Source organism: Cuculus canorus, chromosome 4 (assembly GCF_017976375.1).
Source record: "Cuculus canorus isolate bCucCan1 chromosome 4, bCucCan1.pri, whole genome shotgun sequence".
Taxonomy (NCBI): Eukaryota; Metazoa; Chordata; class Aves; order Cuculiformes; family Cuculidae; genus Cuculus; species Cuculus canorus.
The window spans coordinates 71142584-71167890 of NC_071404.1; the positions used below are offsets into that span (position 1 = coordinate 71142584).

Genomic DNA, 25307 nt, shown 5'->3' on the forward strand with positions numbered 1-25307 from the left:
AAAAGATCTAAATATGAGTTGGAAGTAAACAGTATGTACGGATTGAAGATGTGGTACATTTCAGTGGTTAAAATTCTTGTTAGATAAGTACTTTGCTGAACTTACTTCTCTGAATTTCAGGCTGCATGCAGAGTTGAAGGAGAATCTTGAGAATCAACTGGAAGCTCTTCCTTTCATGCCTGTGGGAACTGATATTCCTGCAGATGAACAAATAGTGAGAAACCTGCAGGAACAACTAAAACTGGCAAATCAAGTGTGTGAGATGAAATATTTGTACTTTTTTATTTTGTTTGTTGTGCCTTGGCACGTAAGGGAAAGCTGTTTTATTTCTTCATGCAGAACTCATTTGATCAGAGTTCTCCAAGACTATTTTGATGCCCTCTTAACTTTCTGTAGCTGAAGTAACAAGTACTTATACTTTAAATTAAAAATCTGGAGAAAGTTGTCTCCTAAATTCATATAGGAAGTTTTAAATATTCATTTTTACCTGTAGTTTTCCTGGTCAACTTGATCTTTATATCGAATTCCTGACCAGGAAATTGATGAAATACCTTGTTCAATTCAAGTTTTTGTAGTAGCTTGTCATTTTAATCAAAAATATTTTAATACGATATAAGGAGGCAAGTATTTGTGGGACATGGAAAATAATATTTAAATCTGAAGAGATAAGGAAAAATTTTTGAGCTTATTACAGTGGTGTATCAATCCTGTTGTGTGTGAAGCTGAAGTTATATTGACAGCTGAATTTTGGTGTTTGAATATTATATTCACTGTAGGCCTACAGTATATACCTGTAAAAGTCTGAGCTATAGAAACAAATCTGGAAAACTTGTAGGTGGAATTTGAGCTTGTAAGCATCTGTTTGCTTGCATCTGAATTTGACATTTTGTCTGCGTAGCTGTAATGTGTGCAAAGAAAAGTACAGAAAATGGAATTTCTTCGAAATAGTAGTTAAATCTTCTCTCTTTAGAGAATTACAGATGAAGGTAAATGCAGTGTAATGGAATATTTTATACAAGTCATTGTTCTGTAACGTAGGAAAAAGAACAAGCAATAGAGCTCTGGCAGACTGCATCACAGGAGTGTGATCGACTCCAGCAACAGTACCAAGAACGGATGACTGAAACACAGGTTCACGTGGCTGAAAGGCAAAAGCAGAAAGTAATTTGCATTTATCTTTTTCTTATATTTTTGCATGTCTTTCTATACTGTTGAGATTCTGGGTCTGTATGAAATCAAACTGAAGTGTGGGGGTCCTACCAGTACTGTTAATTTTATTTTTCATAATAGTCATCTAAAGTTGAGTGGTCAGATACGGTCATCAATTTATTGGCTAAATGCGCTGTTACAATTGGACAAGTTCTTTATTTCAAATGTATGGGCAGGAACTTGGGGGTTGCTGTCAGAGTCAGCGCATATGCACAAGATATGCATGTGCATATAAATAATTATATGCTTGAATTGCATGGTTAAAAATCTTCAAGTAGAGTTGGACAGCTGAAAAAGCTGCTGAAAATTTCTGAATTCTAAGGTGGAAAACTTCCATGTTTTCTGCTCTGTTTGAATCGTGATTTTTGTCTGTGAGGTCACAGTGGGATAGTGGGAAAAGTAGTCTCCATTTCTTGTTGTCATTCCCTAAAAAAGAAACATGTGTAAACGGATAACAATCAAGTTCATCAGTATTCTAATGCAAGGTAATGTTTAGTATCCTGTTTCTCTTCTGCTGTTTCTGGGGAAGGCCTTTCAGGAAGTCTTAGTTCAGAGAAAGAAGCAGGTTTGCTCTGATGAGCTGTATAAAGATGCTCAGTGTGTGAAGGACTAATAGAAACTTCATGCCCGGCCGTAGCTCACTACAGATATTTTTAGGGCTGTAAAAAGATGCTACAAATTTTTAACATGTACTTTCCATTTTTGAGTACACGAGACCTGTGGATAGAGTTACACCTTGCCTGTATAACAGAATGAGGCTTTTTACTGATCTTTGTTCTTTTGTGGTATTAAGTCCACCTCAGCAACATGCTATGTTTTTGAGAAACAAGAAAAATTATGTCAGTTTCATAATTATTCCAAGTGGTAGTTATGAGGACTCTCACATCTACATGTAGTTCCAACTTTCTGCTCTTGTTACTTCTATTTCATTATTTCTTGTGTTGCATTGTCAGTTACTGATAACATCACATAGTAGAGCATACAGAGTCATTGGTACATTGTAGAGAATTTAGGGCTATCAGATTCCACTTTCCATGGGTAACTAAATTATTGGTGGATTTTAATGCCGTTGTAACAAGAGCGAGGTTGAGCTGTCTTTTAATTGCTAGTGGTATCCCACAGAAAGATTTTTCAGTTAAATAAACTTTTTTATTTTAGGGTTTTCTTTTAATGGAGGAGCAGAAAATAGCTATCAGAGGTAAATAAAAATAGGTAAAACTGACTGGAATTAGAGTAGACAGAAAGCTAAGTTGAAAGAGGATATTGGTGAAAAAAATTGTCATAGTAAGTAAGGGAGTTGTTCTAATAAGTTTCTGACATATACATGGTATTGAGGTCGTTAAACAGAGCACGGCTGATAGATATTGCAGCTCAGGGACTTGAGTCCTCTCCATGCTCTGAAGACACTTGGCATGCTGCAGGTGATTTTTTTTTTTTGTGTTGTGCTAGTTTCCCTAGGGTGACAGTTCTCATTCAGGAACTTGCTTTGACTTATCCATTATTTTTATTTTTTTTTGTATGGACACAGGATGTTCCGTAGGGCGAAGAGCAAATTAGACATGTCCATGCAGGCATTTTTAAATTAAGAGGTACATGCCTTCTACTGTACTTAGCCAAAATCCTTATAGTATCATCTTGGTTTATGTGGCTCTTCACTACGTATGTATGCTTCCATAGTTCGATAGTAAGTGTGTATGAGTTTTGGAAGGGGGCCATTTGTAATTGAGTGAAATTCAGATATGTTTTTCAGTAGTAAATATAATTTGCCAGATTACTAGGTCAACAGCTAAAAGCAATCTAATTAAAATCTACAAAAGCATATTGAATTTCCTGTGACGTACACATTTTTGGAAAATGTTTTCATTTGACTGTGAAACTCTCTAATTGTAGACTCTTTATGATGACAATGATTGTAAGAAGCTCTGAATTCTCGTTTTAGGATCAACTGACTGGCTTTCAACAGTTGACTTGGCAACTGCGTATAGCCAAAGAGAAAATAGAGTTGGTAAGTAAAACTTTCTGAATAGTGACCTAGTAAATTATGAATTTTTCCTGCTAGAACCTAGAAGTATAAAAGAAAAGTAACAAGTCCTTCCTGCGTACCTGGTTGGAAAAGATCTTGTGCCACTCAGATTTTCGAACTTTGCTAAAGACCAGCCAGAAATCAGGTAGTAATGGCTTTGTTCCTAACTTCAAATACCGGGTCAGGATAGTTGAGATGTTAGCTTTTAATGATATAATGTGAGCTCTTATCTTCAAGAAGTCAGTGGTAAGCTTACCCTCAGAATTTCATTATGTGACCAGTGAACTTCAGTCACACATTCCAAACCATCTTCACAGAGGAAAAATTTCTTCAAATGATGACCCCTTACATAGGCTAGCTCTGCCACTCTGCCACATGTTTATTGATTCCTAGTTTCATACTACTGGCTTCATGTGACTGTTGTTGACAGGGATTTTTATGAGCTCTAATTATCATCCAATGCTTCTTCCATATCCTTAGATTGAGAGACTTTATTTTCTAAGCTTTAACCTATGACTTCCAGAACTGACCAACAATTTTAATATGTTAGAAAATTAGAGGTGGAAGGCTTGGTAAAGTTTTGGGCTGAGCAGGTTCTTCTCTGAAAGACATGATTTCTGTGTCATTTTTGATTGATGTTTGTCTTGGATACTGGGCAGTGTGAAAAGACTCCCAAACTACTCTAGGTAATCTACTCTCTCATATCTTTGTCACTGGAATAATTTTTTGTCACATCTGAGCTGCTGTTAAAATACAAGCCTGTTTTTTTGGTGTGAAATGTAGGCATGAAGGGTCACTACATTCTTTGTCATGGTGTCTGTTATTGAAAACTTCTATATTGCCATCTTTTCTCTTTCCTTGCCTTTTCTGTTCTGTTGAGAAGAAGTCAAGTTTTTCAATGTTCTTTGACTACTGATTTTAAGATGTCTAATCATTCTTCTTGATCAGCTTTAAATTCTTTCCAGTTGTGCCATAGTTTTTAAACTGTGGTGCTGGAAACAGAGCAATACTCCAACTGAGTCTGTACCAATGTTGAGTAGTATATGGCAAATTACTACAGAATTGTATCTTGCAAGTAGTTGTCAAGATATTTCATTAGTATTAATAAAAGCAAAATAATGCACTCCAGGAGAAACTTTTGCCTTACGTAGTCAGTGATGGTCTTGGAATTAAATGTTCTGCAAAGATAAATACTTGAAAGTTAATGGGGAGTTGCTGCCCAAAACCAATCTCAAGCAAATACAGTGATGAGCTTTTAAAGTAGTTTTGCTAAGGATTTGGAAGTTACAGGCTGTTTGATCTGCTGTTTCAAGCAAATAAGTTTTATGTACCTCAAAATAGAATCACTGAGCACTTAAAATTGTAAGGCTGGAAAGAGATGATGTGGAGAGAAGACAGTGAAATATGTGAACTCTTTGCAAGAGCTGACACAGATGACATTTAAGATAGAAGTAAACCATTTATTTGCATTACCCAAAAGACATTTGGCAAAGTCTGTTACAAAAGGCATAAAGATGTCATGGGATAAAGAAGCATGCCCTTTCTTGAACTAACAAAATGAAAAATGGGAAGTGAAGAGAGGGTAATTAGTTAGGATTTTTATTGTGGTGAAACAGCTGTGTTTCCTAGATGTGCTCTCGTTAGAGTTGTTCAGCATATTTATACGTGTTCTGGAAATACGATACAGTATTGAGGCAGCAGTGTTCACTCCTGATGTTAAACTGTTTAGGGTAGTGAAAACTAAACTGTGGAGATGTGCAGAAAGATCTCATGATGTTGAATATCTTGGTGAGTTTTATCTAACATTTCATTAATAAAAGCAAAATCATGCATGTGGACAAGAGGGAGCTTTCACTTCGGGTACTCTGTGATGGTCTTGAAAAGTAACTGTTACCACTCACAGCAGGTATTGTAGAAGCTGGAAGCCTGAAAACAATTGTCAGCAACAGTCAAAAAAGCAAGAAGGTTAGCAATTATTAGGATACAGGGGGAAAGGAATACATTGTGCCTAAGTCCACAATATGCTGCCTGCAGCTGCGGTCGTCTCTGATATCTCATTGTATGATATAGATGTATGTAAGATCTAGAAAAGATTAGTAGGGTAACAAAAATAGGAAATCATTCTCAAATGAGAAGAGAGCTGAAGGAGTATGACACCTCCAGCGTTATGGCTGGCATAGAGAAAATGAAGAGGAGCAATTGCTCAATGTTTACCCTAAAACAAAGGAATACTTTCCAGCAACATGTGCTCTACTATGGTACTATTGTGATGAAGTATTCTGGACCCCTAAAGTAGATGAGAATGCAGATTGTACGTCAGAGCTGTTAAAATTCTCATCTCAGGAAGTCCTTATACTACCAAAGCAGGGAAAAGAAGGGGAGGATTAGGTAATATCACTCTGCATTTGCTTTTCTAAAATACTCTTCTGAAACCTTGGTACCTGGAGACCATCCGCACAGTAGAATGGACTTTATTCGCTATTTTTGTGGTATTATGTTCTGTAGAATACACTGTAACGATTCTGAATATATAACATTTTCAGTATGATAAGGAACACGTTACAAATCTCTTTATTTTGCAGAGCAATCAACAGTTTCTGAAGACTGTAACAGAACTTAATATGGAACTAGAGCAGCTACAGAAACAACTGAGGTATAAGCCTGGCAATTTAAAATAGTAAATGTCTTTTCTGTAGCTTTTTCTAACATGCTGCTGTGTCATGGGCCTTGTTTATACTGCAAATCATCTTAGTAGTAATAGATGAAATGGTTTCAGTTACTGTTTCTTGTTTGTTCACAGATGTGTGCATCATTAGTGTTAGGTAGTGTATTTCCAGTTAGTGTTCTTTGGTTCAACTATTTCTTGAAATAGTCGACGCTTGACCTTTGAATTAAAAGGAACCAAGTGTCAGCATCACAACAAAATTGACTCTAAAGATAATTTTTCATCAGAATAAGATTTGCTCAAAATCCAGTTACACAATTACTTGTTACTGTTCTGAAATTTGAATCTTTAGAGTAGTTTTAAGGTTTTATGTTTTTAATAAAATTTGCATTCTGTTTCTCAATAAAGAGCTCCAAACTAAGCTCTTTGGAAGCTAGAGGTAAGAGAAGCATTAATTATATTCCTGAAGTATGTCAGGGAGCATTAGAAAACTACCTGCAACACAATTTCATGGTTATTCGTATTTACAGCCATATTCTGTTTAATATCAGTTTACTCTGTTAATTAGTGATGGTTGATGTCAAACTAGAATTCAATTTTAGTAAATTGGATTTGTGGACTGACAGTATAAAGCAGATGGATTCATTATCAACCAGAATATTTTTTTACAGTATTAACTAAGATTTTAAATAATCTTTTTATTTGAGTATTACTTGAATAAGTTTACAAGCTTAATGTACTTATAATGTACTTAAATTTTGGCTTTATTATTAATTTTTCCTTTGATTTTTAGCAATAGTAATTTCCTTTCATACTGTGATTAAAATATTTAATGTTGATGGACTACTGTCATGCTTTAGTTAGTTTTAGCTTTTGATTTTAAAGAAAGTAACCCCCAAAAATGGTAAAAATAATTTCCATTTTTATGTGAATAGTTGAAGATCTCTCTGTGTTTTTGTTCATGCACTTAATGTGAACTTTATTACTGCATTTCTAACAGTCTTGGTGGTTTTGGTTTTAAAAAAAAGCACTTAAAATAACAAGCCAACAACAAACCAAAATCATTCAGGTTGTGGTTGCGCAGCCAGTTGAGTGTTTTGGTCAAAATTACAGATGTTGTTATTTCCTTTGGTCTCATCTTTATTTCATTTTTTAAAAAGAAAATACAAGGGTTTATCTTTGGAGTTATATGAAATTCTTCAGTGATACCACTTTGATCAAGTATTTTAGAATATGGCATGACAACCAAACTGACTAAATTCTTTGATTCATAACCATTCACACACGCAAGGATCTGTAGAACTGTGCACGTGGCAAAAAAGCGTGGATAGAAGGGGAGTGCATGTTTTCTGCTTAAACTACTGCTTCAGGAAGAAGGTATATTGAAAGGCAGAAGTCTCTGGGACTGACTGAAAGCTAGTGGATTACCTGCCTCTGAATTTACATGCACACGTACCCAAATATATATGCATATTTTTGATTAGTTGCTGTTTTATAAATAGTGAAGTTGTGAGTGTATTTAGACTTCCATCGAAGTATCCACCAGGCTGCAGTAGTAACCTTCCTTCGCATTTCAGAGCACTAGAGTGCTGGTTTACTGTAATTTCTGGTTTAATAAGACTGCTCAACTCATGAGGCTTAAGACTTCTATATCATTCCCCTGTATGCCATTAATCAATACATGGACAATCAGTGGCCTATATGTTAGTGATCAATATTAAAAATGTAACAGATAAGCCGATATACTAGGCATTTGCAATATATTGATAAACAAACATGAGTCATAGAATCAAAGATTACTTTGGGTTGGAATGGACCTTAAAGATCACAAAGTTCCAGCCCCTCTGCCATGGGCAGGGACGCGTCCCACTAGATCAGGCTGCCCAAGGCCCTATCCAACCTGGCCTTGAACGCCTCCAGGGATGGGGCAAATCTATAAACAGCCTTCTGTAACTGATCCCATGAAGAACTGATACCTCGCATGCTTGCTTGCTCTTATATGCGTAGATACACTCTCTCACAGGAAGAATGGATTAAAATTATGGGTGTATGTGCTCAGATAGTCCTGTTTGGGAAGTATGTGTTCCCTCATCTGTGCACCACTCCTGCTGGAGGTGTGGGTGCTCCAGCTGTATGTGTAATTGTGCTGCTTCCTGAAGTCTGCTTATTGTGTCCTGTTGAGCAAGCACCCCATGAGTTCCTATATGTTCACCTGTTCCATTGGTTCCCTGTTTATTTCACTCTGGGCTGTCAGTGTTCATGTTTCCTTTCAAGTTGTCATCTTCTCATTCTTTTCATAACTGTTCAATCTGTCTGGCAATGACCATGAGCAACCTTTGTAATTGTTGCTTTCCCCGTGGTGTTCTCAGTTATGGGCAAAGAGACAAGATCACAGGATTTTTGCATCTGTGATTACAGGCATTGATTACCTTCGCATAGCTCTCAGATCAGCTAAAACTTCATGCAGCCCTAAGAACAGGACTATATTGTGCTTACAAAGCTAACAACAGCAGCTCTGAAATGCAGTAACTCTCAAAGAAGTCTGAATATTTTCACCAATTCTTTGTCTGACTTGAAGTTACACAGCTGTAGTTTGCATGGATTATATGGCATATATTGCAGACAGTTCTAATCCTTTTGGATGTTTTTAATAGATTTACATTGATTTACAGTGATAGAGTAACAAGTCTGGAGAGGAAAAGTAGATTTAAAACAGAAAACATACAAGAGAATTTAGGTTTGATTTAAATTTGTATGGCCTAGATTGAGCTTTTGATACTGTTAAGGTTCTAAATGTGTGTTGCTACGTTTTAGGTATGCTAAGATAAATAGATAGCAAAGTATACAATCTGACATGAAACACTTCAAACATGCCCCTGATGTCGTGTCATCCTATATCTCCAGTGTGCGTGCCTAAAGAAACACTGCCAGAGTAAGTTTTGGCAAGCAATCTGGGAAAAAGAATTAAGGCTTCTGCTGGAGGTTATTTCCAGGATGATATTAGCTTTTATTCTTTAAATCAGCAGCTGGCCTTACCCAAAATAAAAAACTGAAATAAAAAACTGAAAAGCTCCGTAAGAAGTTTTTGAGAACTGAATCATCAGTGTTAATATAAACTCAGTATAAAATGTACGGTTCCTATTTACATGCTCCTTATGTGCAATTACGCTAGTTATTAAAGAGTCATAATTTGCTGTGTAATATTTGATGTATTTTGGTAGATAATTGAGGTTTGAACAAATTTCACTTCTTTATAAGCTAGAATTTTTATCAAAACATTCCTTAGTTCTTTAGCGTTTTGAAACTCCATTGGCATAGCTAGGAGAGAAACTCGTTGCTAGGGCAGATATCTGCATTTCAGAGTCTTAACTTGCCAATATTGCATCAAAGGTCTATTGCACAGTGAGGAATAAAAGCTACATCTTTAGAAACAATTTGTTGCTTGTTGAACACCCACCTCTGAATTTGATCTTAACCTGAATATAGTAATTTAAATGCATTTTTAATACTTAAGCTGCTCTGAGTTTTATGACCTCTTCTTATATTGGATTTTGTATTTTTATTTTGTTTTACAGTATATCTTAAACATTTTTGGGGGAGCCATTTATATAAACTTTACGGTACTTTTTGTAGGAGAAAAATGCATGTTTCAGATGGAGTGAGATCAAAGGTTTGGACCTGCAGTGGCGTTCATGTGTCTTTATAATGTTTTTATCTTTGGTTTTGCTTCCTGAAGGAGTAATAACAGAATTAGCTTTTCTGAAATAATTAAGTTGAAATTAATTATCTGCTGTGGAATTACTGGAATTATGTATATTTTGCTTCAGATTTTCATGCAGGTGTAATATCTCTTGTCTTTTGTGCTATTAAGGCAAAATTATTCCTACAATGAATTTCTGCTTAAAGTTGATCTTAACACTATTAAATATTAACATATTAAATATTTTCCAGCTTCTTTCATGTCCATTAATGCTCGAGTTCGCATTAGCTAATTTTCTAATACATTTGCTCCTTTTTATTTTATCATACATCCAATCGTTGATCTTCAGATTTCAAATTCCAAAGCCTAGTATGCAGCCTGAATAACTGGGTTACACCCCAGGTGAAGGACTGTGTCTTTCTGTTCCCAAGTCAGAGAAGCTGAAGGGTTGCTCATTTCAATAAGCTTTTCTACTGAGGACAAGTCTGATTCATTAACTAGTCTTTTTTTTCCTTACTCTGTTTCAGCTCATCAAACCTCTTCAGAATACAAAGCACTTCAGTTAAATTCTTCAGAAGTGGTTAATGATTTTTTTTTTTTATTTTTTTTTTTTTAATTCTTTGTCAAGTTACTTTAAAAAGTGAAATGTAATTCTGGAAAAGATTTCTCCACTTAAGTATCTGTGGCCAATTATGTTTAAGTTATTGAATGACATTAAGTTTTGATTGCCTATTCCTCCCAAATATTTAATCAACACATGCACCTTCTTCTTAATCTATCTTTAAGAAGTAATTTTCACAGGATGATTGTTTAGTGAATTTGGTATTCTTTGATCACTGCCACATAGTAAGAAGGAGAAGGAGGAGGAAACCTGTTCTGCCCTGTAGGAAATCCGACTGCCCTTCACAGCTATTGCAATTAAGTTATAATGGAGTCTTCCGCCCCCTCCCCCCCCAATAATCAAAATGTAATTTATAGACTGTTTTCTTTATACAGGCAAGCCAAAATAGAGGCACGGGCAGCAAATGCTAAGACTGATGAAATGACCAGATTAATGGAGAAACTTCAAGGCCAGTTGGAGAGAAAGGTACTCTAGAGAAAGGAATAATTTTCTATTATAACTGAATTACTTGTCAGTTACCTGAATGCTGCCTTTAAATTAATTGCAAGATGTTCTGTCACTTGTTTTATGTTGTATAGCTTTATTTTGTTCAGAGAAGCTCAGGTGATGTGTGGATAATAGATATGTATTTCCTAGGAAGAAGACATGATATCTGCCCAGCGAAGAGAAATAGCATCTGACAAACGCTTGCAGCAGACACAGTCGAGTATAAAACAATTAGAAGCAAGGTAAAGAAAACACATTGGCTGTCAGTACGGGATACATGCAAGTGAGATAAAATACTTTTTTTTCAGTGTCTGAGTTTGTGTTTTGGAGTGGATCTGTTTTCTCAAAATACAGATATTGTATTCTTGGCTGCTCTCTATCTTATTTGTGCTATTCTGCAGCCCTTTGGAACAGCTTCTAATTTCAGTGTACTTAAAATTATCCAACAGACTGTCTGACTTTATTGAGTGTGATGGAAAAAAAAAAAGAGGCATATATTTTTCATTCTAGTACATAAATACTAGTTTCTGATCTCTTGTTAGTTTTAGGTGGTGATTTTAAAGAAAAATATTCACACTGAAATTTGGAAATGTTTATGTAAACCGGCTCAGTTTGAGGTGAATACAGGTTTTTCTTTCTCTGTTAAACAAGATTTGGTTTCAGGTCTTGGTTCAGCCAACTTTGTACAAAAAATTTGTTTAATAAAACTGCTAAAACACAATTCTCAGCAATAAATGCTAGTTACAAAAGTAGTTCGAATGCCAGCTAAGGAGTAGAACTTTAATTCCAGTATGATATACTGGAAGATTTTAGACTCAATCAGGTTCTTTTGTGTTTTTCCTCCCACCTCCTTTGCTTTCCAAGTATATCACGCTTAGCTGAGCACAGTGATTTTGATTCAAGTATTACAAACAGTTGTTGAATTATTATTAGTCAAATGACCTGATAGCTAGGAAAAACTCTTAAATTTCTTATTGAAATAATTGTGTCACTGTTCATTTTCCCTTCTTGGTCACAGCCGTGTGAGCAGACTCTTCAATAGCTCTAGAAATCAAATAATTACTGGGGAACCAACCTTGTGACTATGTGGTCAAGTACTGCCGAGAGGAATTGCATGGACTTGTGTGGCTACCTCTACTTGATGACTTTCACCGGTCTAAGCATTTTAGAGGCTCTCAAGCTTATTTTAGAATCTCTTAAGAATTAGCTAGTTTTATTATTTTATATAGGTTCAACAGTAATAGAGTAGTTGTCGTATGTTTTATTACAAACATGTTAGAAAGTAAAAAGAAAAACATGGCTGCTTGAAAAGGCAGCCCAAGTGTTTCCAAAGTACTTGCTATGGATATTTAGAACCATGCACTTTACTGAACCATCGGCGCTTGTGGAACTTCCTGAGGCATTTTTGAGGATACCTCTGAGACTCTCTTGCCTTTTCTCATGCCTGCCAATTCTGACAATCATAATTAAACAATAAGGATTTCTGACCTGTTAAAATTATTGGTGGTTTTCTTGCTCTAATGGTATAGCTGCAACTTCATTGCCCACATCCAATTATTCCATTTTCTCCACAGAGGAAAACTTTATTCCTGCTGGGGCTGTTTTATTCTGTTTTAATATAGAACATTTTCAGTGATGTATCCCAGGATAGCAATATCCTTGTAAGGATCTTCTGAGATTAGATATCCAAGTTAACTCCTTTAATTCTATTTCTTTATAAGACTTGATGAATATTAAACTCAAAGACTCTGTCCAAAAACAAGCAGAAAACCAGGAATGTCATTTTGGCAAATTATGAATAAATACTTCATATTTGTTTAGTTTGAAAGGATTAGTGTCTTAATTAAGCATCTTATTGTTAAATGAGTAAAATTATTACTGTCTTGTAGATTATGTGTTACTGTCCAAGACACTGAACAGCTGAGAACAGAAAGAACAGCCCTGGAGAAACAAATCGGGGAGCTTCAGACGAAGTACGCTAATCTAGAAAGGGAGAAGTGTGATGCTGTTGCAAAAGTCCAAGATTGTGTACAACTCTTAGAAGAAGCTAACCTACAAAAAAGTCAGGTAAGGCAGTGGAGGAAGATATTTCTTAGATACTAGAATGCTTCCATCACTTGCAGTTGTGAAGGGCCGATGATGTATTCTTACAGGCATACATGTGTACACAACCGAGGGCTTTTATATGTGTTGTACTAAAATGAGTAAGATAGCGAACTGTGATATGACCCTTTATTACTTAAACCTCTCATGCAGTGCAAATTTCAAACCCTGGATAAAGGTGATCTAAGTGATAATACCGAATTTTCAAAGATCTTTGACAGAATTTCTTATAAAAAATTATAAGCAAATTGGGCTATTGGAATAAAAACAAAGTCCTATTATGAATTTAAAACTTTTTGGTGGTTAGGAAAGAACAGCTAAAACTAAAGAGACTTTTTTGTTATATGATGGACGTAGGTGACAGAGTTATGTGTTCAGATCTTAATTATTCAGAAGAAATTTGGAAAGGTGACTGAGTAATGTGTGAGTCAGGAAAAAGTTGCAAAGGTGCTTATTAGTGTATTATAAAATGGCAGAAGAAATTCCAATATGCTACATTGGGTGCTGAACTTAGTCTAACCAGTGAAAAAAATGATTTAGGAGATGCTATGGATCTCTCTTAGGAATGTCTTCATGTAGTCCTCGATGGTATTCGATACAACACATAGAATGTTCAGAATGAGAGTTGAAAATAAAGATGCCTCCTTTATTCTGACAGAAAAGTGGACTAACTTTTTTAAAGAGATCTGCTACCTTCTGGCCTACAGAATAGACTAAAATAGCAATAAAGCTTAGGGTTCTGGTCTTTGCTACAGTTAAACTTCTATGATTCTTCTTGTTATACAAAAGAAAATTATTATTTTCATCATATAGTCTTTCTTCCCATATATTTATAGTCATTTAGGAAACCCTTTTGGTGGCATTCTTTCTTTTCATAATTTCCTCATAACTTTCTGCATCTCAATTGGTTTATGAACTGGTCTTCTACAGTTCTCTTTACCTGTTAGACTGGTTCAGAAAGGGGTGAAAAATGAAGTTGTACATCCTCCAGCTCCTGATGGCCACCTTTGGACTTGTCAGTTCCTTTTTCTTCAGTCATTTTGGTCAGCTACTCCCAGACTGAAAGGAAAAAAAAAAAAGGGGTTTTGAATAGCGATTATGTATGTTTTCTTCTCTCAGTTCTAGGTGCTATGTCATTTCTGAAATATTATCAGTGGTATTTCAAGTTGTTATTTTCTTTTAGGCACTGTTTGGGAAGAAACAAAAGGAAGAGGAAATTGAAAAGATGAAAGAAGAAATGTCTAAACTTGCAGAAGATACTGCTGCAAGAATTAGAAAGGCAGTAAGTTATGATGTTCAGTAAGAATGGGAAGATTTTTTTTCATTTTCCTCAACGTGAAAAGCTATTGATGGTGCATGGTCATCACGAGCAGTTTTCTTACAGGGGTTTTGATAATACAGGTAGCAAGGCAGCATGCTGACAGTACTGTACTCTTCAGCTTTGTTATCTACACATATATTCATCCCAAATAAATGATATTTTTAAATATCTCAAGAACCAAAAGTGTTGATGTCTGTGCAGATACTGGTATAGACATTGCGTTACTGTGAATGTGTAGGAAATGGCACTTTGATTTCAGATATTCTGTTCTGTCAACAGACTGAGTTTTGTAGTGGTATGAAGGTATTTAATTTCTGATTCATGGCCTCATCATCATGGAAGTTGCCGATGGAGGCTTATTGTGTAGGTTCAGATGATAGGACTTATTGAAAATTACACTAGCCTTTTTTGGCGTATCAGTACTTAAAAAATAGTCCCCCATTTAGGCAGGTGTATCAAGTATAGATAACAATTAAAACCTCAATATCACAGCACACTTGGAAATCAGAATTTGGTAGGGAAATGACTAAAAAAATAGTTGTAGTCTCATTATGGTTTTTGTTCATGTTATTAAAAGCAGCTGCAAAATTGAAGCTCTCCTGGGAAAAGATAAGTCACAAAATTAATTTTCTCCATGTGTCCCATTTGCAGTTAAAGTGTAGACTAATCTACCTGGACGTTCTCAATAGTTCCCTGCATGTCAAAGAGACTTGCTTTATTTTAAGGCAAAATCCAGAGGAAGTGAAGGCTTGTTACAGGCATCTTTTGGCAGTGTCTTTTGTTACAAGTGTACAAGAGTGTAAAGCAATTGTCTGGCTTTTAAATTTTCAGTGGTGTAGTTGATTTTGCCTCTGTTTACTTTCTTCACTGCAACACAATGTGCATATATACCTTATAGTGATGAAAAGATTCTTTTTCTTTCCAATCCTTTCATTTGGAGGGGTTTCAGGAACGTGATCCCTAAATTTTCAGAGCCTTTAAAATGAGATATAGATGTTTTGTGCCTTCTGTTTGGAGGTTACCTGAAAGAATCACAAAAATTGTTTGGATTACTTAAAACTGCAATATTTAATGTCATACATGATTTGGAGAAGGTGTAAGAGCTGAAGAGCAACTAGGGTAAGCACTCTATAATTGAAACAGTGATTTACTAACCGGAGTTTAGAAGTGTTCTATTTCTTATTTTGAAATTCTCTCAGTAAAAGTGAACCTATCAAAAGCATAAAAAAAAAAAAATTTAAACTGTGATTTGTCATGTTTCCCCAGATATTAACAAATACATCTTTTGTTATGTTATCTAAAAATATCTCGTACACAAATTGCCAATATTTTGCACCTCAAGGACATCAGCTTTTGTAGTAGTCTTGTTGTTCTTTTCATAAGGCCTTGCGATGTCTTCCTTTCTGGTTTTTTTTTTTTTTTTCTAAACACTCTTAGTTATAGTAGTATGGATTGATAATAAACATTCTTTATAACTTCTATATAGTAAGATTTGTCAGTTATTGCAGTCTCATTTCCATATTTATATACATGCACCACATATAGACCACTTGAATAAAAATTGGATGGAAAAGTAGTTCATGGGATTCATTTTTTAGTTTTACTTTGTTTTTGATCACAGGTAGACTCTGCAAAGAAGCAATATAATATACAGATTTCTCGACTAACAGAAGAGCTTTCAGCCCTTCAGATGGTATGGTGCTTACTGATGGAAGTAGTTTTGATAGCAAAATATTTGAGACTTCTAGCTTTGTTTATCAGGTGAAATACTAAATTCAGGTAAAAGTAATTCAAGTAGAATATGCTACATGGATTATTGCCTAGGACTATGCTTTAGTGCTGTATGGCACCTTGTATCTTGCCTGTCTCCAGACACGAATGCAACATGCAATGTTTTTCTTGTTACTTAACAAAAGCAACTGTGTGCAGCATCATTTAGGTGTAAATCATATTTGCTTTGAAAATTCATTTTTAATGTGCAGATTTGCCTTATGTGCATACAATCATAATCTTACTGAGAATCTTGCCTGGCTCTGCATAAAATACTACAGTTCTGCAAATCCACACTTTAATTTGTGTTTTTTCCTCGAATTATGCGTAGTCTTAGCATAGTTCACAAGCATCTTGACAGTGAGATTCTGTGCTCTAGAAAATGTATCCCATGTGATAGCTTTTCTTAAGTAACCCTGTTTCTTTCAGGGATACTTAAAGCATGGAAAGCTGAGTATTGAATATCTGTAGTTGGGTATGAAAGTTGACAATGTCTGCTAACATAAATTCTGTGCATCGCAATCATCGTATTCTTGAATGAACCAGGAACATGTAACAAATTATGTGGGAGACTAAAAAGCTCAGAACTCAATGCATATGCACTTATTTATGGATTTCATTTTACGTGTCTTAGTCTGTGAACGAGTCTCATCCTATAGAGACAATAATGAGCAGGTAAATATAATCAAATGCATACATAACAGCAGCCAGAATTACTTTCACAGTTGCTGCTTTTTGGGTTGGGCACTTCATGAATTTTTGTTTTGAGTTATTTTTTATTAGACTTATTTAAACAATACTTTTAAAAATAGGAATGTGGAGAAAAGCAGAGTCAACTTGAACGAGCCATTAGGGAAAAGAAAGCAGTGGAAGAGGAACTTGAAAAGGTAAGGCAATTGCATGCATTTTCACATTTAATGAATCTTTTCAGAAGAAGATAGGTTGATTTTTCCCATTTCTCATACGTTTTTTTCCCCCGTTTTTTTTTTAGTAGATTTTCTTAATTGTAAATTTTCATATAATTATTTGAATGTTGGGGTTTTTTCCCAATCCAGCAACTGTTTTAAAGCTGTAATAATAAACCGAAAGGGAGTCCTCCAAAAAGTTTGAAAAGTAGGTGGAGAGGTGATGTAATCTGACAAGATATTGTTACATAATCCACTTAAACTTAAGTTCAGTGTCCAGAAAACTAAATGAGTGCCAGATCCTTGGAAAGTTTTTTTCCAACTAGCAGCAACAATGATAGAAGTTCAGTTTTGATTTAAATCACAGGAAAATAAGACACAATAAGGAGTAGCCTAGTTGCCAGTACTATGCTGCCAGTCACCAGTGCAAGGTAAAAATGATTTTACATGTAAGCTTATTCTTCAGGTCTACAAGGAAGAAAGAGGACGTGAATCTGACAATAGAAAACTAGAGCAACTGCATCAGAAATATTTACTTGCAGAAAGTATGAAAGGTGACCTTCAGCTAAGTCTGCAGACAACACAAAATAAGCTGAAACAACTGGAAATGAAGTAAGTAACATACTTTACAGAAATAGGAATGGAAAAACAGAAATATGGAAATTATTTATGACTAATTAAATTGTTGGTTATGTATTAGGCTTTTGTCACATCTTTTTAACCAGTATCAAGGTACCATAATTCTGAAGTAAAGGCAATTATGAATCAATATAAAAGAACTAAAGGAGATAACATGCCATAGAACGAAAGATTTTCTTTACAAGATGAGAACTGCAAGCAGTTGTTTGACAAAAAATAAAAATAGTATATTATTTAGAATTTTACTGTGTTTTTTAATACTGTTTGTAGGTAAAGTTACTCTATGAAGTATTCAGGCAGAATGTTTTACTTTATAACTTCACCTACGGTGTGGTATCTCCTAGTACATGCAGAACACGGTGTTTACATAGCATATTGAATTTCAGGTCGTATTCAGAGCTAATAGGTGTTATTGTGGTTCCGATAACACAGTGGTAAAAATTATAATATAGTCTACATTTTTAGACCAGATTGTTGTTTTCAGCATGAAAAGTGTAGGATTCTCTGGAAGCTTCAGTCATTTCTGTACTCTGATGATGGTAAATCCTGTCGCTTTGCCAGAGCGACCCTCAGTTGGGAATCTGGAGATGAAAATCTTCTGTTTCACATGGTCATTGAGATTGCCATAGTATCAGATTGGTTTTATGAATTCTATCATCTTGATAAAATTCTTTGTTGACTTGTGCATAATTCTAGCTGTCAAGCCCGTTAAACATGGTCAGCAGATACAGACTTCCAGGAAGAATAAGGGGAGCAGCTGTACTGGGTCACACCAAAGATCTGTCCCAATTAATATGTAGGGTTTTTTCTAGTGAAGTAGTTGTTCAACTCTTGAGTTCCAACAAGACTTTTATTCTCTTTCAGCTCTGAGGAAGAGAAATCTCGTTGCCAGGAGCTTATCAGTAAGTTGCAAAGCGTTCTGGATTCAGAAAGAGAGAAGAGTGCCTTTGTCAGTGAGCAAAGGCTAAAACTTCAGCAAGAGAAAGAGCAATTGCAAAAAGAAATGGAAGGCTTGAGAAAACTAGCCACAGAGGCTCAGAAAAAAGCTAAAATAAAGGTATGGGATTGATCTTATTTTTATTTTAACATGACACTGATAAGGCAGCAGTTCTAAGAGAAAACTGTTGACAGTTTAAGGATGAAAGTTTTGGTGATGCTTCCTGGTTTCTGCTTAGAAGTAATTTTGTTGCAGCATTGTAAGTCCTCAGAATCTATTGGGTAACTCGATCTCCGATAGTTAAATTGCACTTTAATATGTATTAAATTCTTCTTGATTAGAAGACCTCAAATGTTCTTCCCTTTTCATAAGATGGATAGATTATAAAACATACTTTCTTTCAAGTGATTTCACTTATTCCAATTCTAGATCTTCATTTATCTACTGTCTATAATGTGTTCAGAATCTCCGTATGACTTTCTGCTCAAAGTGTTCCACCATATTGTCAGAGCAGTGTGTAACTAATCATTTAATAGTGTGGTAGTCAAACATTGATTCTGTACTTATTGGACAGAGAATATTTGTCTATATTAACAGCTGCAAACACAATAATTAGCTGAAAGATGGTTGGTTTTTTTGAAAGGGCTGTATATTGGGATCAAGAGTTAATAGTGATCACAACAGGTTCATGGTACATAAGGAAAAATTTCTTCACCTTAAGAGTGGTGAAGCAGTGGCAGAGGTTGCCCAGGGAAGCTGTGGCTGCCCTGTCTCTGGAGACGTTCAAGGCCAGGTTGGATGGGGCCTTGGGCAGCCTGGTCTGGTGGGAGGTGTCCCTGCCCATGGCTGGGGGGTTGGAACTGCATGATCTTTAAGGTTCCTTCCAGCCCAAACTATTCTGTGATTCTACAATTCTACCTTTGGATCTGGGGGATCCTTGATGTGCATTCTAAACATATAAAGCTGGTACTTTCCCATCTGCTTCTAGCTCCAGGAGTGTAAAGATCTCGAAAAGGGATCTAAGAATCCCTAAGAATAAGCAGTTTTACAAGTTCTGAATGGGGATCATCTCAAATCCGGTTTCCACTTTGCAAACATAAGAAAGGCATCAGTCAAACATTAAATCTTGTTTCAACTCCTGAACCCGTTGGTCAAAGGTAGTGTGAAAACAAAGGATCAGAGACTTGTGACAGATAGGTAGTGGTTATAAAGCATATCAGATCTTTGCCTCATTTTTAATCAGACAAGCTTCCATTATAGTCACAGATAAGAGTCATTGCTTGCTTTCATATTCACTGATGTACCAAGGATTTTAGATGCAGTTAAGAAACTCCTAACACATTTTAGCTAGATAAAACAAACGTGTTCCTGTGGAGAAAACACAAAGGAGAAGGATAAAGATTATTTACAAAAATAAGCATACACAGCTCATTATCCTTTATTGTCAGTTGTACTGTTTGCTTAAATTGGTTTGGGGAACATGTATCTCTTTGAGCATATAATTACCAGTTAATTACTGTATGTTACATGTTTTCAGCAAATGTTTGTAAAGGTAACACAAATGTTAAAAAAAAAAAAGAAGGGAGAGACTTCATTACACCTGATGTGTATTTTTTGTAGATAAGCACAATGGAGCATGAGCATGCTGTGAAAGAACGAGGATATGAAGCTCGACTTAAGGAAATGGAGGACACCAGTCAAAAGTCTACTGCTGAACTTAGGCGTCTGTTAGTAGCTCAGCAAAAAGCAACGAATCAGTGGAAAGAAGAAACAAAAAGTCTTACCGAAACTACAGAAGCCAGGATCAGCAAGCTAAAGTAAGTGCAATTTTGTTCCTTTTCTGGAAGCTGTTAGTTTTAGTTACTGTGTGGTATATCGCAGTAGACCTGTGGTGAAAACCAGTGACAGGCAAACCATCCAGAGTAGATGATGTTCTTCAGGCAAAACAAGGACGTGTTCTGAAGAAAGCTTTTGATGCTCGTTGTGACATAATAACATGTTCAATTTATGGAATTTTAGCTTTGGATTGTGAAAACCTCTGTATTTATAGCTATTTGGAACAGTCACCAGAAAATCAGTTGTGGAGTGAGTCTTCAGACTTCTGGTATAAGCTGGAAAAAAATCCATTGAGACACCCCTTTAATGTTCTCTACTAAGCAGCTGCTGTCATAAATGAGGATACAAATGAGTTGTGTGAGTGCCATAAGCAAAAATATAAACTTTACTTTTCTCTTAATTCATACAGGTTGCCAAGTAACTGATACTTTTATTCCCTCCACTGAATCTAAGAATATTTGCAGTTGTGAAAGGGCATAATAACAAGGGCATCCCACACAATAGGCACAGATACAGGTTATCTATCATTCTGATATGCTGGGAATACAGTCACTTGTGGTGCCTGTGAGCCTGTATAGGCAGACATCAACTGGCTTAGAGGAGACATGAGTCTCCTCATGGAAATGAGGAAATGAGTGAGTGGAAAAGGAAGCAGCCAAATGAGAAATTAGCCATTTGCAAGATATGTTTGAAAGAAATTTTACAAACTTATCTTTGCTTTAAATGCATGCTGCTATAAATAATGTTTGCTTCTACTTGGATGTTAACATCCATTAAAAAATAGGAAGAATCCACACTGATCATTTTATGAAATAAGCAGATATGGCATCTATCGTTCATTTTGTTTTTCATTTTCAGTGCGTGGACACATTGCACAGGGCTCAAATGTAATGATCTAGAATCAAGATCTATGCAGAGTGGATGTGTAGCGTCTTTCCTATTTTGGTATTTCCTTCCTCTGCTTCAGCTTCCTCACATGGCTTGTCCAAACATATCTTCAAAAAGGCAAAAGGTTTCTTTCAGAAGTCATCACAGCATTGAGCACATCTGCAAAATATTGGGAGCTGTGCTTATTCATTGGCAGTTTTAGGGGTAAAGCTTCCCTGTATGTAATTAGCTGGGTCTTAGTAATGCTTTTTTTGACATCTTTTGTAAACACAGTAACTAGAAAAGAAAAGTATTTTACAGTGTTCCATGCGAAGGTAAATTTTAGCTGTTGAAAACCAGCTGTTGTGGTTTGTTGTTGTGATTTGTTTTCTGTAAATTAAATTACAAAATCTCCCACAGTTGAGCATCCAGGCTCATTAGATCCTGGATGTGGTTCAGCAGCTCAGAATTAAAAGGGAAAAAATTGCAGACCTACAAAACTTTTAAAGTTGTCTGTGGAATATTAAGTGTTAAAACATAGTTATAGCAGACCAAAAGCTTTAGACCTTATTTATCTGTAGCAAAATGCTGACACAGAGAATATAATGCACAGGAGAGGAAGTCTGCTTTGTGAATCTGCATGAGAAATAGCCCACTGAAAATGCCCTTGTTTATGTGAGAGATTGCCTGCGTGGCATTATCTGGAAAACTCCTGCAATAATTTAATAACCTGTATCAGAGAATATACTGCCCAATGAGCAGAACAGAAGAAATGTTCATTTCATATTAAAAATTATTGTCTATGCTAAGTCCACATGATTCTCTGTGACTTCAGTAGATATTTTGGAGCAAGTCTAAAAGCAAAGTCAGTTACTTTTTAAGGTGTTTCCATAGGTGCTGCTTTTACATCCTGAATAAGCTAAGAACAGAAGTTTTCATCAGACATTTGCTGCTTCCTTGCTAAGAAGAGCAATAGAAACAAGTTTGTTCTCTGCTAGACGGTTGTAGTTTAAACTGACATAAGGTATTTCAGAATTAAATCTCTGCAGTCATGCTCTGATATTATGGTGACAAGTGGTTATAAGAGAACCTATATGTAGTATTTGTGGCTGTCCCAGCCCTGGAGGTATTGAAGGCTGGGTTGGATGGGGCCTTGGGCAGCCTGATCTAGTGGGAGGTGTCCCTGTCCATGGCAGGGCGTTTGGAACTGGACGATCTTTAAGGTTCCTTCCAACCCAAAGTCTTCTATGATTCTATCTAGAAAATTTGAAACTGGTGTATTTTTCACATTATGTGTACTACCAGGTACCTAACTGTGTAGTGCAGTCAGCATGGAAATTAGCTGCCAAGTTACACAGGAATAGTCCTTTAATGCAAAATCCTTGCTTATTTTATAAGTGAATAATTATCATATTTATTTTAATGTTATCACACTATCATTTTGAGTAAGTATTTTTAGTGCGAGTACAGAATGGCAAATCACTTCTTACTTTGTAGTGAACAGAATTAAAGTTGCTGATTATTTAAAAGGCAAAATAATTTTGCAGCGAATGCATTTATCACAGAAAAACCATCAATACCACAAAATAGTACACTCATACTGGGTAAACAGGATCTGTTGAATTAGAGGCTTGGTTTGAAAGTCCTCTTAGGGCTAATGCAGGAAATAACATCACCAACCCTTACAGCAGAGTCCAAGTGAAAGGCCGATGTTCACCCAGCTTACCTATATAAATACATTTAGAAGGTTTTCTGAGAGTTAAGCTGTGAGCTTATAAGGAAAGCTTAATATATCCCTTAGAGACTTCATCTTGTCTTGACTGGGCAGCAGCGCTTTGAACTTAAATGAAGATGCTAGCATACCTTTTTTGGATTTAAAGAGAGAGTTCTCCAAGCTTAGCAGTGTATCATGGGTATTTAGTATATTTTGAGGACAATCTGAGACATTCTTTGGCACTTCATGAAGTTACTGTTTGAAGGGTCTGACTCATGTAAATATGTGAGCAAATGCAGAGATTGTGTTGGCAACATTGGTCAGAATTGCAGATGTTAATAAGAATTATTGCTCTTAGAGCATAGTAATGTGCTTTATAAGTGAATGTTTTTCAGGAAGTTATGAACTTCCTAACGCAGTTATATCCATGTATACTGCAGAGGTGGTTTATATAAAACCACTTTATATTACATTTCACCAGGAGTTTGCTGTTAGTGCAGCAGTAAGCATTGAGTCACTGTCCCATTTGTTAGTGTAGGTGTTTCCCATTCCTTTGCCTTAAAACCAGCAACAGATCATGAATTTTGGTTCTATTCTCATTACTTGCAGTTTCCATGGGAAGGTGTCTGAAACAGTTTGGCTTCTTTACTGACTTCCCTGCAGCAGCCGCTAACTTTTCCATATTTCTTGCTGCTCATTTATTATCTTCTAAGTCTGCACTGGGGTTTTTTTGTGAGGTGTAATCTGTGTGCATAAAGGAAGCATTAAAGACACATTTTTAAGAAATTAAGGAATATCTGTGAACATAAGGTGATTTTTAATTAAAAAAAAAAAAAAGAGGTAAATTTTGCAACCTGTAGCAGTAGAGCAGAGTGAGGGTGTTTTAAACATGAGAATCAAGTAGATCAGTGAAAAACCTTGTAGATAAAAATGTTGATAAATTGATACCTTCAGGCTTCACTGAAAATTATTCTGTGCTTTCTTGGACATTTGGATCTCAGTTCAAATTAAACATAATCATTGCCTATAAAATTGAACTTGGAATTAAAAAAAAACAGTGCTGAAACAAGCAATGCATTTAATATTTGTAGACTAAATTCCACCATTCCTTCATAAAAACACATTACAGTCATCATTTATGAGAAGTTTTCTTCCCTTTAAGCATCTTAAGATGCTGGACCTTTTAGAAGGGTTTATTTGCAATAGACCTCGCCTTTGCCTTGCAGAAGGGCAAGGAACTGTTTTTATTTCAATATACTTGTGCCAAAAGTCAGTCTTGAAGGTAACCGAGGTCAGTGCTACTTGCAGCATAGGTCATCGTTCCAAATAAAAATGTTGCTCTTGGCTGTGGCTAACAGCTCATGACTAGTTTTCATTCTCGTTACTCCTCCAGAACATCTAGTCTTGGAGGCTTTGAAACAAAGCTGTTCTGACTTTTGATTGCATCCACTTTAGGTGTACTTTGAGTTCTAATGACACATTACTGAAGTGAACTTAGACAGCAAATATTTGCCATTATGAAATAGTTATGCAAATGAATGAGTACTGATAAAGATTGTAAAACAGTGGTGTAGGACTCGTATTTATTTAAACACGAGTTGTCCCAAGGCTCCTCTATGGAATTTAGATATTTTTTTCTTTCTCTACGGATGTATATGTAGGTAAAATGACTTTAATCTATGTATGTATGTATGTGTTTATAAACACATACAAAAACTATCACTCTCAGATTCAGTTCAGGGGAATTTTACACTTGAAGTTAAGGAGAATTTAATGCTTCTTAAAGACCTCTACTGGATTTGGCTGGAGTTGATTTTTTTTATAGCAGCCTGTATGGTGCTGTATTTTAGATTTATGACCAAAACAGTGTTGACAGCACACTGATGTTTTAGCTTTGCTGAGCAGTGCTTACATGGAGTCAAGGCCTTTTCTGCTTCTCACTCCACCCCAGCAGTGAGTAGATGGGGAGTGCACAAGCAGTTGGGAGGGGGGAGAGCCGGGACGACTGACCCAGGAAATATCCACATCATATGATGCTGTCTGTGCTCAGCAATAAAACTGGGTGGAATTCTTCCAGAGCAGCTGTTGTTTGGGTACTGACTGGGCATTGGTGTGCTAGTGATGAATGATGAGTGAGTGCTTTTGCATCATTTTTTTTTTTTCCTTCACTTATTAAACTGTCTTTCTTTTGACTCATGAGTTTTTTTTCACACCTGTACCCTTCTGGTTCTCCTCCCCTTTACTTGGTGGGGAGTGAGAGAGAGACTTACCTGCCAGCTGGGCCAATCCACCTGGAGACTGAAGGACAAATGTAGCTTTTGAGACACTTAATTTTAGTTGAACCGGTTTGCTTACTTGCCGTGTTTCAACAGGCTTGCGTTTTGATAGTTGTGTGTCTGCTGTCAATTCAGTTCTGTCCAAGAATAATCAATAGAATGCAGTGAACTGGAGTCCTCAGTTTTATCGTTTTTATAATTGAAAAGAATCTGCCTCCGAAGAATGACTTTTTT

General features: G+C 35.9%; 1 protein-coding gene across 2 annotated transcripts in view; it reads left to right on the forward strand.

Moving 5' to 3' along the window:
- The window catches only part of SCLT1 (sodium channel and clathrin linker 1), a 43142-nt gene that overhangs the window by 5267 nt on the left and 12568 nt on the right, over positions 1–25307 (forward strand). For both annotated transcript variants that reach the window (XM_054064489.1, XM_009566189.2), the window contains exons 6-18: positions 121–253; positions 1039–1161; positions 3149–3214; positions 5815–5885; positions 10594–10684; positions 10856–10947; positions 12595–12772; positions 13992–14090; positions 15751–15822; positions 16712–16786; positions 17271–17416; positions 18308–18500; positions 20001–20197. In XM_054064489.1, coding sequence (XP_053920464.1) covers positions 121–253; positions 1039–1161; positions 3149–3214; positions 5815–5885; positions 10594–10684; positions 10856–10947; positions 12595–12772; positions 13992–14090; positions 15751–15822; positions 16712–16786; positions 17271–17416; positions 18308–18500; positions 20001–20197 — 1536 coding nt within the window. The remainder of the gene's footprint in view (positions 1–120; positions 254–1038; positions 1162–3148; positions 3215–5814; positions 5886–10593; positions 10685–10855; positions 10948–12594; positions 12773–13991; positions 14091–15750; positions 15823–16711; positions 16787–17270; positions 17417–18307; positions 18501–20000; positions 20198–25307) is intronic.